This window comes from Heloderma suspectum, chromosome 4 (genome assembly GCF_057233095.1).
Source record: "Heloderma suspectum isolate Gila_16-S chromosome 4, 16-S_ref, whole genome shotgun sequence".
NCBI classification, from domain to species: Eukaryota; Metazoa; Chordata; class Lepidosauria; order Squamata; family Helodermatidae; genus Heloderma; species Heloderma suspectum.
In genome coordinates, this window is record NC_139461.1 from 227,567,405 (window position 1) to 227,583,247 (window position 15,843).

At 45.1% G+C, this 15,843-nt stretch overlaps 1 protein-coding gene across 1 annotated transcript in view; it reads left to right on the forward strand.

Annotated features, from left to right (window-relative positions):
• TTC39A (tetratricopeptide repeat domain 39A) overlaps positions 1-15,843 on the forward strand; it is a 109,025-nt gene that overhangs the window by 21,914 nt on the left and 71,268 nt on the right. Inside the window, exons 3-4 of the mRNA XM_084852544.1 lie at positions 13,624-13,755; positions 15,332-15,408. Of these exons, the coding sequence (XP_084708670.1) occupies positions 13,624-13,755; positions 15,332-15,408 (209 nt within the window). The remainder of the gene's footprint in view (positions 1-13,623; positions 13,756-15,331; positions 15,409-15,843) is intronic.

Consider the following 15,843-nt stretch of genomic DNA (forward strand, 5'->3'; position numbering starts at 1 on the left):
ATTGGTCTCATTTTGGCGCCAAGTAAAAACATAGCTTTTTACCAAAGCCTTTGAGGGTTCAATGCATTCCCTAGTACATTTAACTGTTCTATTGTTTTAGATTTTAACTGGTATTAGTTTGTTTAATAGTTTAATATGTTTTTAGGTGTTATTTATTTATTGTTTTATACTGTTTGAATTTATTTTATCTGTACACTGCCCTGAGATCTTAATGATATAGGGTGGGACAGAAATGTTTTAAATAAGTAAATAAATAATTTAAAATGATTATTATAATATTATTATTATTATTAAATTTATTAATCGCCCATCTGGATGGTCACCCAGCCACTCTGGGCGATGTACAGCATACAATAAAACAGTTGAAAACAATAAAATTCTACAATAAAAACATTTTCTAAAATACCCTAACCCACCCCAAATGCCTGCCTGAACAGCCATGTTTTTAATGCACGACGGAAGCTCATTAAAGAGGGAGCATGGTGGAGTTCCCTAGGGAGGGAGTTCCACAGAGTGGGGGCCACCACAGAGAAGGCCCTCTCCCTCATCCCCACCAGTCTAGCTGTCCTGGCTGATGGGACAGAGAGAAGGCCATCCGAGGCTGATCTTGTTAAGCGGCCTGTCTGGTGCTGCTGGAGGCGCTCCTTACGATATGCTGGGCCGGAACCATATAGGGTTTTAAAGGTCAAAACCAACACCTTGAATTTGGCCCGGAAAACAACTGGTAACCAGTGCAACTCCTTCAGCACTGGAGTGATGTGATCTCGCCGGCGGCTCCCTTTAATCAGGCGAGCCGCCGCGTTCTGTACCAGCTTCCGAACCATCTTCAAGGGTAACCCCACGTAGAGCGCATTACAGTAGTCTAAACGAGAGGAGACCAGGGCATGTACTACCGATGGGAGCAGATGGTCGGGAAGGAAGGGGCGCAGCCGCCGTATCAGATGGAGTTGATACAGCACTGTCCAGCTCACAGCTGACACCTGAGCCTCCATGGACAACTGGGAGTTCAAAATAACCCCCAGGCTGCGGACCTGGTCTTTCAAGGGTAGCCATACCCCATTCAACACCAGGTCAACATCCCCCAGCCTCCTCTTGTCTCCCACCAAAAGTACCTCGGTCTTGTTAGGGTTCAGCTTCAGCTTATTCCTCCCCATCCAGCCACTCAGCATCTCCAGACATTTGGACAGGGATTCTACGGCCAACCTTGGTGAAGATTTGAATGAGAGGTAGAGCTGTGTGTCATCCGCATATTGATGATACTGCACCCCAAACCTCCTGATGATAGCCCCCAGCGGCTTCACATAGATGTTAAATAGCATCGGGGAGAGGATGGAACCCTGTGGCACCTCACAAGTGAGTGGCCACGGGTCCGAAACCTCCTCTCCCAGTGCTACCCTCTGGTACCTGCTGGAGAGGAAAGACCAGAACCACTGCAATACAGTGTCTCCAATGCCCAACCCCTCCAGGCGGTCCAGGAGGATACCGTGGTCAACGGTATCAAAAGCCGCTGAGAGGAGGAGGAGAACAAGGAAGGAGCATTCACCCCTATCCAGAGCCCTCCTCATATCATTTACCAAGGCCGTTTCTGTCCCATGCCCAAGCCTGAAGCCCGACTGAAATGGGTCTAGATAATCAGTTTCTTCCAAGTGTGCCTTCAACTGCATCGCCACCGCCCGCTCAATCACCTTGACCCCAAATGGCAGATTTGAGACTGGGCGAAAGTTGTTCAGAACTTGAGGATCCAAGGAGAGCTTCTTTAAGAGTGGTCTGATCACTGCCTCCTTGAGGGCTGATGGCATCACTCCCTCCTCAAGGGAGGTGTTCACCACCACCCTGATTCCCTCACCCAGTCTCTCTCTGCAGCCCATAATGAGCCAAGATGGGCAAGGATCAAGTAAGCAGGTGGTCAGCCTTACAGATGAAAGCACCTTGTCCACTTCATCAGGAGGAAGAAGCTGGAACCGATCCCACAAAACCGGTTTGCCACAGGCCACCTCTTGCTCACTAACTGTATCCACAGTGTGCAGAGTAACACACCTAATCTGATCAATTTTATCTGCAAAATGCCTTGCCAAGGCCTCACAAGAAGCCTTAGAATGCTCCAGTGGTTCCAGAGCCACAGGACCGACCAGGCTCCGGACCACTTGGAACAGCTTCCTGGGACAGCACTCTGCAGACGCGATAGAGGCAGCATAATATTCCTTTTTTGCTGCCTTCACCGCCACGTGATAGGCTGAAGATATAGCTCTAGCCCGTGTCTGATCGTCTTTGGAGCGAGACTTCCGCCACCGGCGCTCTAGCTGTCTCACCTCCTGTTTCAGAGCTCGTAACCGCGGATTGAACCATGGTGCAGTCCGAGCCCTGTTCAGGGGGAGGGGGCATTTCGGAGCCACCCGATCTAATGACCCAGTGATTGCGGCATTCCAGCCACCCACCAGGGTCTCGACCGAGTGGCCGTTGGCATGCCCCAGAGAATCCCCAAGCATGTTCAGGAATCCGTTTGGATCCATAAGACGCCTGGGGCGGACCATTTTAATGGGTCCTCCACCCCTGCGGAGGGGTCGTGGAACCGAGAAGTCCAACGTCACCAGATAGTGATCTGACCATGACAAGGGGGTGGTGGATATACCCCCGACTTCCAGATCACTCCCCGCTTCTCCAGAAACAAACACAAGGTCTAGTGCATGACTGGCTACATGGGTGGGCCCAGTTAGAATATGGTGCAGCTCCCAGGAGGCCATGGTCTCCATGAAGTCCCGAGGTGCTCCTGTGAGGATGGCCTCCGAATGTACGTTAAAGTCCCCCAACACCAATAAGTTAGGGGACTGTACATGCACATCAGAGACCACCTCAAGCACCTTGGCCAGGGAGTCAGTCGTGCAGCGGGGTGGACGGTACACGAGCAGAATCCCCAGACTGCCCTTCGGGCCCAACCTCCAGTACATGCACTCAGCAACCTTGGTCTCCCGGAGAGGGGGCCTGGTGAAGACCAAGGACTCTCGGTAGATAACAGCCACTCCCCCTCCCCGATCCCCAGCCCTCGGCTGCTGTGCATACAAAAATCCAGCTGGACACATGGCTGCAAGGGTTGGAGCAGCAGCCTCGGCCAGCCAGGTCTCCGTAATACATGCCAGGTCTGTACCCTCATCCAGAATCATGTCATGGATGAGGGAGGTTTTCTGGGTAACAGACCTGGCCTTCGTTTGCTGCTCTGCAATGCCAGAAGATGGGGTCACGCCTCCCCCAGCCATCCTTTGGCTCTGGACAGGCCCGGGGCAGGGGACAGATACTACACATCTCCCCCTTGTTCCCCTCTGGCATGGCCTGCCCCTAGCGCTCCGCCAGCACCTGCCGCCCAACCTCCGTATGTTCTGGCCCCCAACACTCCCCCCACTGCCTCTATCAGGTGGACACATGCCCCCTCGCTCCCGCCTATCAGGCAGTCTACCCACCCCTAAAACCACAATAAAATCCCCCAGAAAAAAGAACACACACATACATACACACACACACACACACACACACACACACACACAACAATTAAAAATCCCCTTAAAAATAATGCCAGGCCAGAGTCCACAGGGAAGGCCAGGTGGTGGTGGTGGTGGCAGCAGCCACTGCTGCCACAGGCCCAGCAGCAGGCGCGCCTCTTCCCCGGTGGTGGTGGTGGCCTCTCCTGCAGGCCCTGGCTCTCCCAGGCCACCTCAGCCAGCCAGCTTATGTAGCCCCTCCAGGGAGGGGCAGGTGGAGCAGCACAGCTGGCTCTGTACCTGGGGGCCTGGTCCTGCAGGGACTGGCGGTCTGCCAGGCAGAAGTCTACAGGGAAGGCCTGGTGGTGGTGGCGGCTGCGGCGGCAGCAGCAGCAGCAGCAGCAGGCCCAGCAGCAGCAGGCATGCTTCTTCCCCGGTGGTGGTGGCTTTTCCTGCAGGCCCTGGCTCTGTTTGTTTGTTTGAAAGTACAGTGGTGTTAACGTACAATGACTCTTACACGGTGGCAAGTTGCTATTATACACTTTCCAACACATCGTCTTTGTGTACAGCAGGCATAGACAATGTGGTGCAGGCAGACACCAGTGTGCCCTCAGACACCTTCATTGACACCCACCAAGGCACCATACCCCTCGCCATTTTTATTTAATCTTTAAATAAATATTATCTTACTGGCAGCTGGGATTGCTTCAAAGCAAAGCAAAGCAGCCTCTAGCTGCTGCCATCTTAAGTTCCCATGAACGCCTCTGGGCAAGTTACCTTTTTTTGTAACTAGCCATGCCCACCCATGGCAGCCATTTTATGGTTGTGCCCAGGACAGTTTCGCAAATTTCCAAATATGTCCATGGTGTATAGCAACTCTTCTTCTTCCTGTTAATAATTCTGATACATTTAGAATTAAGCCATCTGACAGTGGCTTTATTCCCTCCCTTCATATTTACGTTGGTGTGTTTGATTAACATTGGGAAGGGCTGCAGTGCAGAGGAAGAGCACTGCTTTGCATGCAGAAGCTCCCAGGTTCAATCCCAAACATCTCCAGGTAGGTCTAAGAAGGAATCCTGCCTGAAACCCTGGTCAGCTGCGGTCAGTCAGTGTCGGCAGCTTCCTATGTTCCTAACATTCTGTCCCCAAAATATTTGTTCTGTTTTCCCCTCAAAATAGCTTCACCACAAATAGGGGGAAAGAGGACTGTTCCTATATTTTTGGACTAAGGAAATGAGATTGGGCTTAATTGCAAGGCCCAACCCAATACTGACCTAACTTTGTGTAGCATCCATGGAAAATATGAGTAGCAACCTTCTCTGCTTTGAGGTCATCTAAATGACTGGAATCTGGACTATTAGCCATTTGCATGGCAGTCCTTCTACCATGGCTAGGGCTGCGGTGGCTTAGTGGTTAAGACGCTGAACTGCAGACTGGAAGGTCGGCAGGACAGCAGTTCGAGACCTGAGTGCTGCGTGACGGAGTGAGCTCCTGTCTTTAGTCCCAGCTTCTGCCAACCTAGCAGTTCGAAAGCAAGAAATTGCAAGTAGATAAATGGGTACCGCCTCGGCGGGAAAGGTAACAGCGTTCCGTGCACCTCGGTGTTCAGTCATGCCGGCCACATGACCACGGAAGCGTCTTCGGACAGCGCTGGCTCTTCGGCTTAGAAACGGGGATGAGCACCGCACCCTAGAGTCGGACACGACTGGTTGGGGACACCTTTACCTTTTACCTTCTACCATAATCATAGGACCTAGTGTTCAGCTCTTGTTTTACAGTAACTGTAATTTTCTCCTGGTATTTACCTGTGGTAAATCTACAATCGTGACCACATTCAGAATGAAACATGGCATACTCCTAATATGTATGGATATAAAAGGATGCCTTTTACCTCGTAAGAACACTGATCGATTTGGGAGAGCCAGCCTTAATCTTTTGGCTAGTCATCTGACTTCTCTCTAGCAGCAGGAGGGACAGGGTGGATAGATGTCGAAATGGCTATTCCCAAATATGAATGCCAATGCAGTGTTGCCTTGGAAGTACCACTGTGAGATTTTTAGTGACCTATTGAAGGGTTGTTCACTGGGGCTAAAGCTGTTGAAAATTTGCATCCCATTCTGCCACTCAAGTGAGGCCTGTGTAACATTCTGAATAGAATTGTAACATGTCTAATGTAGGGATGCTTGAGGAATACTCTATTTGCAGTTTTAGGTATGAACTAACCTGTTCTGCTTATTCTGGACTCAAGCGTGGATCAGAAATTAGTTATTCACTGGCTTTGGAACTTCCAGTTCCTGAATGTTCTGACACAGTTCTTAGCTCAAAAAACGCATGTGTGTTTACAAATGCATATCTAGATGCAAATTTTCATGCAAATTTTTAAAATTTGCAAATTAATATGGAAACAAGATAGAACAAACTTATGGGAAAACATATCTGAAAGTGGCATGACCGTTAAATCTAATGTGAGGGGAAACATGGGACCGTTAAATCTAATGTGAGGGGAATTCTTGAACCTGGGAAACATGGAAAGCGTATGCTTCATTCCTGAACAATGGCCTTTCCTCCTTTACTTGCCCACTCTATTGATTTGTCTGGATTTGCACCCTATTCTTCCCTGAAGACTCAGAGAAGATAACAGTTAAATCTACAGTGGGAGGACATTTTAAAACAAAAAGCTAAGCAGTCACTGTTTTAATTAAAGTAGTGCACAAAAAATCCCCCATAAATCTGCATTTATTTAAACCAGGGTTAGGCAATTTGTGTATTCCCAGATGTTTTGGCCTACAACTCCCATCAGCCCTAGCCAGCATAGCAAATGGCAAGGGATGATGGCAGTTGTAGTCCAAAACATCTGGAGGGCCACATGTTGCCCACCCCTGATGTAAACCAATGAAATTCTTTAAAATATAAAGTTTTGTGGGGCGGAGGCTTCAAAAGAGATGGAGCCATATTTTATATTTTAAAACTTAACTTTGTTTTACAGTTAATTGCAGATGATTTAGGTTATTTCTTAGATGTGGCCCCGTTGAACTGATTTAATGAACTGACTGTGGCCTCATATCATGTCTGTGTGAATTTATTTTTCACTGTAAATCCATCTCAACTTGGGGAGCCAGAGTCCCCTTTCTTTCTTGTTGTCCTCCAGCCCCGAAGAGTCACAGCTTAATTTATCAGCAAATGAGCATTGGTATTGATGCATGCCTTGTCTCTGGAGAATTAGTAGTAGAGCTGGAACAGGCATATACCATACTATATTTTCTTTGAGAAACATCTGTTCCTCATGGCTGGTTTTCAGTGTCCTGAGAGTCTAAATGGGTTTTCATGATCTATAAACACACCAACTAGTGAAAACATTCACTGATTTACATAATCTGACAGCAGATGAAAATGTATCTTTATGCCATTGAAGCTCTTATCACTCTGCATTCAGTGTGTGACCTACTCTAACTTCCATTCTTGTAAAGCCACTGAAATAAATTACGACACACCAGCTGTATTTCGAAACCACATAAGAAAAAATACCAGCAATGTGCTCAGGTTGGTGATTGCTACTTCTTTGGTGGCTGGTAGTGCAAATAAGAATAAATCCTTGTGGGGAAGGAAATGAGCTGTGTCAGGAAGTCCCTGTGGAGCTATGAAGGAAGCTATTATTATTTCTTATAAAATTCACATATTCCTTTTGTTTGACACAATTGTCCCTTATGCCAGGATGTTGCAACTCCAGATTACTGCTTCTCCTAGAAGAAAACAATGTGGCTTAATTATTCTAAAAATACTCTTAGGTTCCCAAACATTTATATACTCTTAAGTTCCAAAAAAAATTATGAGGCATTTATCCAGGAGCCAAGGAGCGAACTGCGTGAGAGTGGAAGGCTTCGTGTAAGTTGTGAACTGCGTGCTGACAGCTTTGGCACCCCTGTTCATTTGCAAGTCTTTGTTCTTGCAGAGCCCCTGTGCAATAGCTATTGATAATTCCAGCATGGAAGGAAACAGGCTCCTACAATAGTAGAATGTAAGGACCTGTGAGAATTTGTTTGCACTTTAATGCAAACTTGTCAAATTCACGTGTCCTGAACTTCACCATGAACCAAAACACATTAGAATCCATACATTTCCAAAGTGTGCGATCTGATTCATCCCCAAGTGCACATTTTAAAAAATGCATACAAAATGTTGTATTCATTGGGAAATCACGTTTAGAAATGTGTACATTTGCAAATGAGCATTTTTTTAAAAAAAGGTTCACAAAAATATGTACACATTTTTGTGTAGATGGGGGGGGGAATCACAGTTTGATGTAGAAATGAGATGGAATAAACTTACAAGTGGAAAAAAACACAAGAAAAATTCAGTCAGATTTGCCCATCCTTTGTAAAATGAGAGATTAATTATTGCATCCTAATGAAAAGCTTGAAACATATGAATTATATTATCAAGTTTAAGGAAAAGGGGCTGTGTAGAAAGGAAAGGAAGCTTGGGGAAAACTGATAAATATGTTCATATTGTAATAGGAAAATTCTTGTCAGCAGTTGGACTGCATTCTTGAATTTATAAGGAAGAATTAATAGTACTAAGACTGAGGAATAGATATTTGTCTTTCCATGTCTTGATGTGGAATGAGAAGTATAAAAACTATGTATATTGATTAATTGTCTTTTGAGGAATGAAATATGTATATATTTTTGCTACTGGAATATTGATTGTGTGTGCACTGAGGAATTGTGTAAAATAATAACTTATGGTTTAAAAAAAAAAGGGAGATCAGAAAGGTACAGTTTTCCTGATCTCGGAATCTCTGTGCTGGATATGGCTACACCTGGTACATTTCAGCCTGTCACGTATTTGAAAGAAGCACAGGAACCCTGAAAGAACAAACGGTTAATCCTCACAGTAGAAGAGTGGCTTCCCATGCTTCTGTAGGCCTCACTTCTGGTTCCACTGTGCATATTGGCTGGTTGCCTGTTCAGATACAAGAGATACATAGACCCAGTTCTCATGCAGCAGTGGGAAATCTTGGGTTAATTAACCCACAATTTGCTGTGCTGTGTGCCACGCACATGCTTGAACTGTTTTAAAAATGCAACCTCCAATGGGCCTGATTGTAGCTTACTTTATGATGAGCGAACCCAGACACTATGTGTTACTGGTGGGTTAATCTACAGTTAGTTGTTAGGACATAAAGAGAGAGAGAGAAGACGTAAAGACACAGACAAATTTGCATACTCCTATGAAACATAGTCCTGTCTCGCTTCTTTCCTCTACGTCTTGAATGTTCCTATCGGGTACCCTTGTTAGGTTAATTTGGGTTGTTTAACCCGTGAGTAACCCATAGTGTCCAGGTCTCTTCTGCTCATGTTCCCTGGCTATGTCCTGCAAAGAATAATGATTCTTGAGTGTTTGGCCAGCAGTGACAATAGATAGAACAGAATGCTTTTTCCATTCCAAAGGTACTCCAATCCTTTTTACCAGAGCATAGTGGGAGCATCCCTGGATGTGAACTCTTGGTGGCCAACAAGGAACCCTTTCTGCACAGGACATATGAAGTTTTGTGGGAGACACGACTACAACCTGCTGAGAAATGGAGAGTTGTTAAATGGATACTAGTCTTAGTCATTGGTCTGGATTAGGAATTCTGTTGTGCTACTGTTCGTAATATAAAACATTTTTAGATATTGGCTTAAAGTTGTTTTTATAATCTTGGTTGTAAGCTACCTTTGGAAAAACGTTGTTTTGAAAGGCTGCAATAAATCCAGAAGTTGCACCATCTCTTTTGTTAGCACAATGTTATATCATGTGGATGGGTGGGAACAAGTCCTGGGAACAGAGGATTCCTCCAAAGCTCCTCTGCTCTGCACCACATCCTTGCTCCATCCACTCCCCCACCACTTACACTAACAATGTTTTCCCACTGGTTCAAGGATGTCACTGTGCCAAAGTAGATTCTGTGCTACTGTCTTTTGTTTCCACCAACATGGGGTGGGGAAAGATTAGGAGCAATCCTAGCAGGTATAATTTGAGAGGCTCACTCTGTTCTCTTTTCCAAAAGCTGAAGGACACATCAAATCTTGTCTCTTCTGCAGAAAAGGCATATAAACTATCTACGTATTAAGTAACAGGCAACTCAAAGGAATACAGAAAGTTCCTTCCAGTTCATAGATGGAAAGGAAAACCTATTTCAAGGCCGTAAATTAAGGCTCCTTTGAAGCCTAGATACTGTAGATTTGGGACTTGGTTATTAATTAGACTGTTGGCTGTTGAACTTCTGATTTTTTAAAATAAACTGAAACAAAGAGCTGCAGCTTCTGATAGTACTGGAGACACTGACCTGAGTGTTTTCCAATACTGGCTGAAAACATCACATCACTAGATTTTATTGAGAGACTGAGACTATAACACAAGGTGTCATTTTGATGTCTTATCTTGTCTCAGTAAATTTAAATGGAAGTTCACATCCGTGATGCCTGTATTTAATGTGGGAACCAAGAAAGTGATGATATCTATTTTATTGACCTTTTGTGTTTAGACACTTCAATGCCAAATAAATATATAAGGCATTGGAGCAAAACAGGAATAAAGGGGGGGGGATAAAAAGAGAACAAGTTTTATATCTTCTCTCAAAGCAAAGGTCACCGTAAACTGTAGGAACAATACCAGAGAAGATATAATGTATGAAAAATCCAATAGCCTTATAACTGGATTTATTATTACCCTGTGTTATCAGACACACTGAGTATCAACCGTAGGACATCACAGAAGTGTGCAGCACCCATCCATTAAACAGTTCTATTTACATGCATCCTGATGGGCTCATAATGGGTTTGATTTTATAGAGTCATAAATGTGATATGGGAATGCTGTTGCTACAGGGGGAAAATACCTTAACCGATTACTGTGATTATCTGCAGTTTAACTTATAAATAAGAGCTCTTTGTGAGTCGCACACACCTATCTCTTCTCCCCCAGTGCTGGGTGCTCCCCACAGAATAGGTTTCTGTGCTTTATCCAATCTGATTGTCTCAAATAATAGGTCTTTCCTTACTTTGGAAACTGTCATTTAATTAACATGTTACACGGTCACCATCTGTGTTAAATAGAGTTTTGAGAAAGCAAGGTCTCTAATTTGCTGCTGCTTGGGTGGCGGGGAGTGGAATGGGAGACAGATTAAATAAACCTGTTGTGTTTTTGGGTGATACATTATTGCAGCCTTCCCTTGGTGCTCTCCAAATGTTTTGGACTTCTACTTCCATCAGCCCTAGCCAGCATGGTGTGCTGGGACTTGGTGTGCTGGGACTTGGAGTTCAAAACATCTAGAAAGCACTAGGTTGGGAAAAGCTGTATTATTGTATAAATTACAGGTGCTACATCATTTGGATTTCCCTCAAGGAGACATTGGGTTGGTTCCAGATCTTTTGTTCTGCCACTGGAAGGACAGTGCTTGCGGAACAGGACATCTGCATCCTCACCTGTCCACTGCAGACCCCCACACACCCTCCAAACCTGTTCCAGAGGTCGCCCAACCCTCTGGAGCAGACTCAGAGGGCACACTGGGGGGGCTGTAGGGAGGAAGAGAGGCTGCAAGAGTCCATTTCACGAGTGGTGTCTTTTCACTGACAGAACAAAGGATCTGGATCCAAGCCATTGACTGGAGAAAAGAGGATCAATAGTCAAGAAGAATGAGGTAGCTTTGATGGTAAATAGTAGTAACAATCAATATCAAGGATACTCAGTAGGAGCATTCAAGATGCAGAGGAAAGAAGCTAGACAGGACTGTGTTTTATGAGAGTATGCAAATCTGTCTGTGTCTTTATGTCCTCTCTGGTGGTATCCCAATCTCTGTTGGCATTGCCCCACCCTTTCTAATTTCCCCCCAGTTCCCTGGGTGGTACAAATATCTATGTGTCCATATACCTGTATTGTCAATTGTGCAATCCTTGCAGGTGAGTTAATACTTTAAAAAGGGGATGATCCAGGAGTATGATAGATGAGCAAACCTTGCCCCACATCCTTGAGGATAGTGTAGTTGGGCCAGCATCACCTGACACATGCAGACATCTGGGAAAAAAGAAACATCCACATGAGAGATGGGAGCCAAGGAAGGAGCAGATGACAAAAGGCGAATATGCTGTAAGCACTGCAAACCAAATCCAACAAAAATATAACCAGGAAATCCTGCAGAGCAGACACAGCCTTAGTAAAAATTTAAGCCTTGTCTGCTCAATACTTCTAAGGCAAGCACACATTACAGGAGCGGATGTTAATACTCAAAATTCCACTTTCAGTGCCAAGACTGTAGTAAAGCAGCTAGTCTTTCAGTGTGTGTGGCAGGATGGGAAAACATAGCTGCTTTGTTTTCAAGCATGCAGTGAATTATAAAGTGAAGCCAAAACTATGTACTGTTCCTGTCAGCATCATGCTGCCTCTGAAAAGGACACTCTCTGAGTCCTTCTCTTTAGATCTCTACCTGTCTGATCCCTCTGTTAGGTATGAACTTGGTAGGATTGTATGGATTAAAGTTTTAAAAGTGCAGGTTGCAGCAAACCCATGGTGCCTATTCTGTACTATTCAAAGGAACCATTGACCCAGTTCACATGAACACTGTGGCTTGAATAAGCCACGGTGAGAGCTGGCCATCATTTGCCTAATTACCTGCCCAGGTACAGGTAACTAGGCAAGTGGCCATGGGTTATTTGAGGGTTGTTTCCCCCTCCAACAAGCCATGCTGCCTGGGTTTGGATGACATGACAAGCCATGCCCAGGCTTGTCTAAATTTGCCAAATTACCCACCTGGGCATAGCTTGTCATGTCATCCAAACCCAAGCAGCATGGCCTGTTGGAGGGAAAAACAATCCTCAAATAACCCATGGCCATTTGCCTAATTATCCATGCCTGGGCCAATGGCACCTGGTGATCATGCGAACTGTCAAGGGCTCCTTGGAGGCCTCTCTCAGTCTAATCCAGTAGCCAAATCCAGACACAGACAAAGGGATTCCTTTCAGAGCTTTATTCTTCTTTTACAACTTCACAACTCTACCGTTTGCAACTAGATCTGAGCAGCACAGTACCTATGCCCTACGTTGGAACAGCTGGTCCCTGTTTGAAAGGGAATTACTGGCAGACCCCTGAACTTAAGGACTAGGGAGAGTCCTTTCCCTTTTCCCTTGGATCCTCTGGGCGCAGCCATTGTTTGCGCGCCAACCGGGCACTACGCCTCCTTTCTGCGCCTTCCATTTGGCGCCGCTCTCTGCGTCGGCGTCGCGCATCCACCAAGACTACTTCCTGCGCTCGGTCACTCCCTGGACTGCTATCTAATCTAGGAATGCTGGTGGGAGGAATCTCCGTCAGCTGTTGGCCCTGGGAAAGAGGAGCGCGCTCCCCTCCCAGGAGCGACTGCTCTTCCTCAGAATCAGAACTACTCTGGGATTCTATGGGCTCAGTGTCCACCCTGACACGAACCAGGCCACAGTGTTCTAAAGCAGGGGAGGGGAGAAGGTAGATCTAGATCAGCCTTCTCTAACCTGGTGTCTGCCGGGTATTTTGGGCTACAACTCCCAGCATTCCTGACCATTGACCATACTGGCTGTGGCTGATGGGAGTTGGTCCAAAGCATCTGGAGAACATCAGGTTGGGGAAGTCTGATCTAGATCTACTGGTGGATAGCTTGTCGCTATGAAGTAGATCAGCAAGGATTTCTGACTCCCAATTTGTTTAACAATAGCAGCAACAAAATGACCCCCCCCGCCGCCCTAAATGATACTGCTAATATGACAGTGCCTGGGATAAACAGGAGTGGATTTTTGTGTGGAAGGTTTGCGCATTCCATTCAGTTCTGGCACTCAAAAGAAATTCCTGGGCTCAGCTTGCTTTAATTCTTCTGTACTAGCCTCTGGAGTTCTAATATAAAACAATGTAGATCCTGCAGTCCTGAAGTCTGCCTAGCCCAAAGTGGGTGGGCCTGTGATGTTCAAGGACAAGGTTCAATTCCTTAAAATATGAGGCATCCTCCTCTCCTAGATACTGATGCTTCTAACACCCTTGCTTCAGCTACTCTCCCACTTTAAAGGCCATCTTCCCCCCTCACCCTCCTTTGCTTGGCTCCTTGCACCTTCTGTGTATCTCATAGATGTATATCTCTCCCACCTGTTTCCTGCAGAACAAAGGACAGTATGTATCATGCACTGACTTATGCTACCATATTGGAAATGCAAGCCATGATGACCTTTGACTCTCAGGACATATTGAATGCTGGAAACACAATGAAAGAAGCTCAAGCCGTATGTCAGAAGTAAGCATAGAAAACTATCCTTGGCAACTGTTGCCATTGCACAGAGAAGCATAGGATAGGTATATACAGTAGTAAGAAGTAGAAACTTGCTTGTTGTTTTTAAAAAGCAGCTATTCTAAGGAACCTGCATTGTTTTAACAGTTGGGTTCCACCATGTGTAAATACACTCATAGCCATTCAGCTTTCTACGTTATCTAGATTAAAGTTAAGAGATATAATTTTATACATTGTGGCCACATTTGGGAAAATGCCTCATGTATCAGTGTCTTTTATTTGCTGGCATTAGGCCAAAATGACATTGTAGCACTAAACACGTTATGAAGCAATATGCTCTTTCCAACTGAGATTAATTTCTGTGTCAGAAAAGAACGTGTAAAGTAACCATAAATGCACTGCGTAGGATCCAGACCTGCTATTCTGGGCAAGGGAGTTGGATTCAGTGGCTGCTCCTGTTCTGCTAACTAGACAGTCCTGTGGGCAGAAAGCAGCAGGAAGGCAATTCTCACCAATTTCCCCTTCTCTCTACTGCCCTCAGCAACCGCTCTCCCAACTATCTGGAGCATATTTTCAGGGGCATAGGGGGCTGCAGGGGGGAGGAGGAATCAGCCCCTCCCTGCTTCGGACCATAGGAGTGTCCAGTTTGTGGAGTTCTGCTCCGTGCAAGCCTGGATCCAGCCCATCAAGGGCTGGCCTTTGTTAGTCACTATTTTAACACTAATTATTATTTGTTATGTGTGCGCTTATAGAAATATTTGGTGACATGAGTCAATAGGAATGTAAAATGAGAATGGTAATTGAAAATAATACGTGAGACCTTTAAAAGAAATTTCCTAACCTGCAGCCCTTCTAATTCACTTCCCATCATTAAAGTGTGGTTATTTATTTCTGCATCATTCCACACTTAGACACACACAGCACTTTATAGAGCATTAAATTAAAACCCACGTCTCCAATCATAAAATAGTAGAATCATAGAATAGTAGAGTTGGAAGGGGCCTATAAGACCATCGAGTCCAGCCCTTAGAGTCCAGTCTAAGGAGATTACAATCTAAATTTTGACAGAGGGGAAGAACAGATGGAGAAGATTCTTGAAAAGAAAGAAAAGAGGCAAGGGTACTGGAGGAAAAATATACGCAAATGCATTTAGTGGTATATAGGCTCCAATCCTATGTACATTTACTTAGGTGTAAGCCCCATTGAACACAGTGGGACTTGACTTCCGAGTATGCATGTGTAGGATTGCCCTGTTAGAATTATTTTCTGTAGGGCAGGGGTGGACAGCATGTGGACCTCTAAATATTTTGGCCTACAACTCCCCTCATCCCTCACCATTGACATTGGTGGCTAGGACTGATGGGAGTCGTAGGCCAAAACATTTGGAGGACCACAAGTTGCCCACATCTACTGTAAAGGGTGAGGACTAAAGAGTTAAGTCAGAGCTTTCAGGGAAAAGACCAAAGTGGCACGTAACATAGGTGTTCTGAAATGTGTATTGATTGGATTTCTCAATGACTCGCCTAACTATGCAGTATTGCAAATATATTCCAAATTGCCAGTTTCTGTCCTTCTTCTTTAGGTTTCGGAAGAAATCCACTGTAGCAGATTCTTTCAACAACTTAGTACACAGACACAACCTCGACCAATTAACTGAAGGTAAATAAATAAATAACTAGGGTTATCTCATGTTGTTTCTTCTTCACGTGACTAGCAAATAAAATGCTCCACGCTTCAGATATTCCATACTGGGTGTATTGGAGATCCAGTACTGGTTTTATTGGGTTATTTGATAAATATTTTCACATTCTCCTTGTGAGATGCCTACAGATATGGGTGACATGGCTTTGCTGTGAGGAGAATTTGGAAGGGTTCGATTACATTTCCAGGCATGATGGTTGCTAAAGTTGCAATCCACATCAAGTGACAAGCTTAAGGTCCCTGAAGGAAATTAAATGTAGATGAAATAAATTAGAATTTGGTAGTAGAATCTGGGTTTCTGACAGAGCAATCCTATACATGTCTGCTCAGATATAAGCCCCACTGACTTTAAGGGGGCTTACTCCCAGGCAACTAGTATAGGATTTCAGCCTT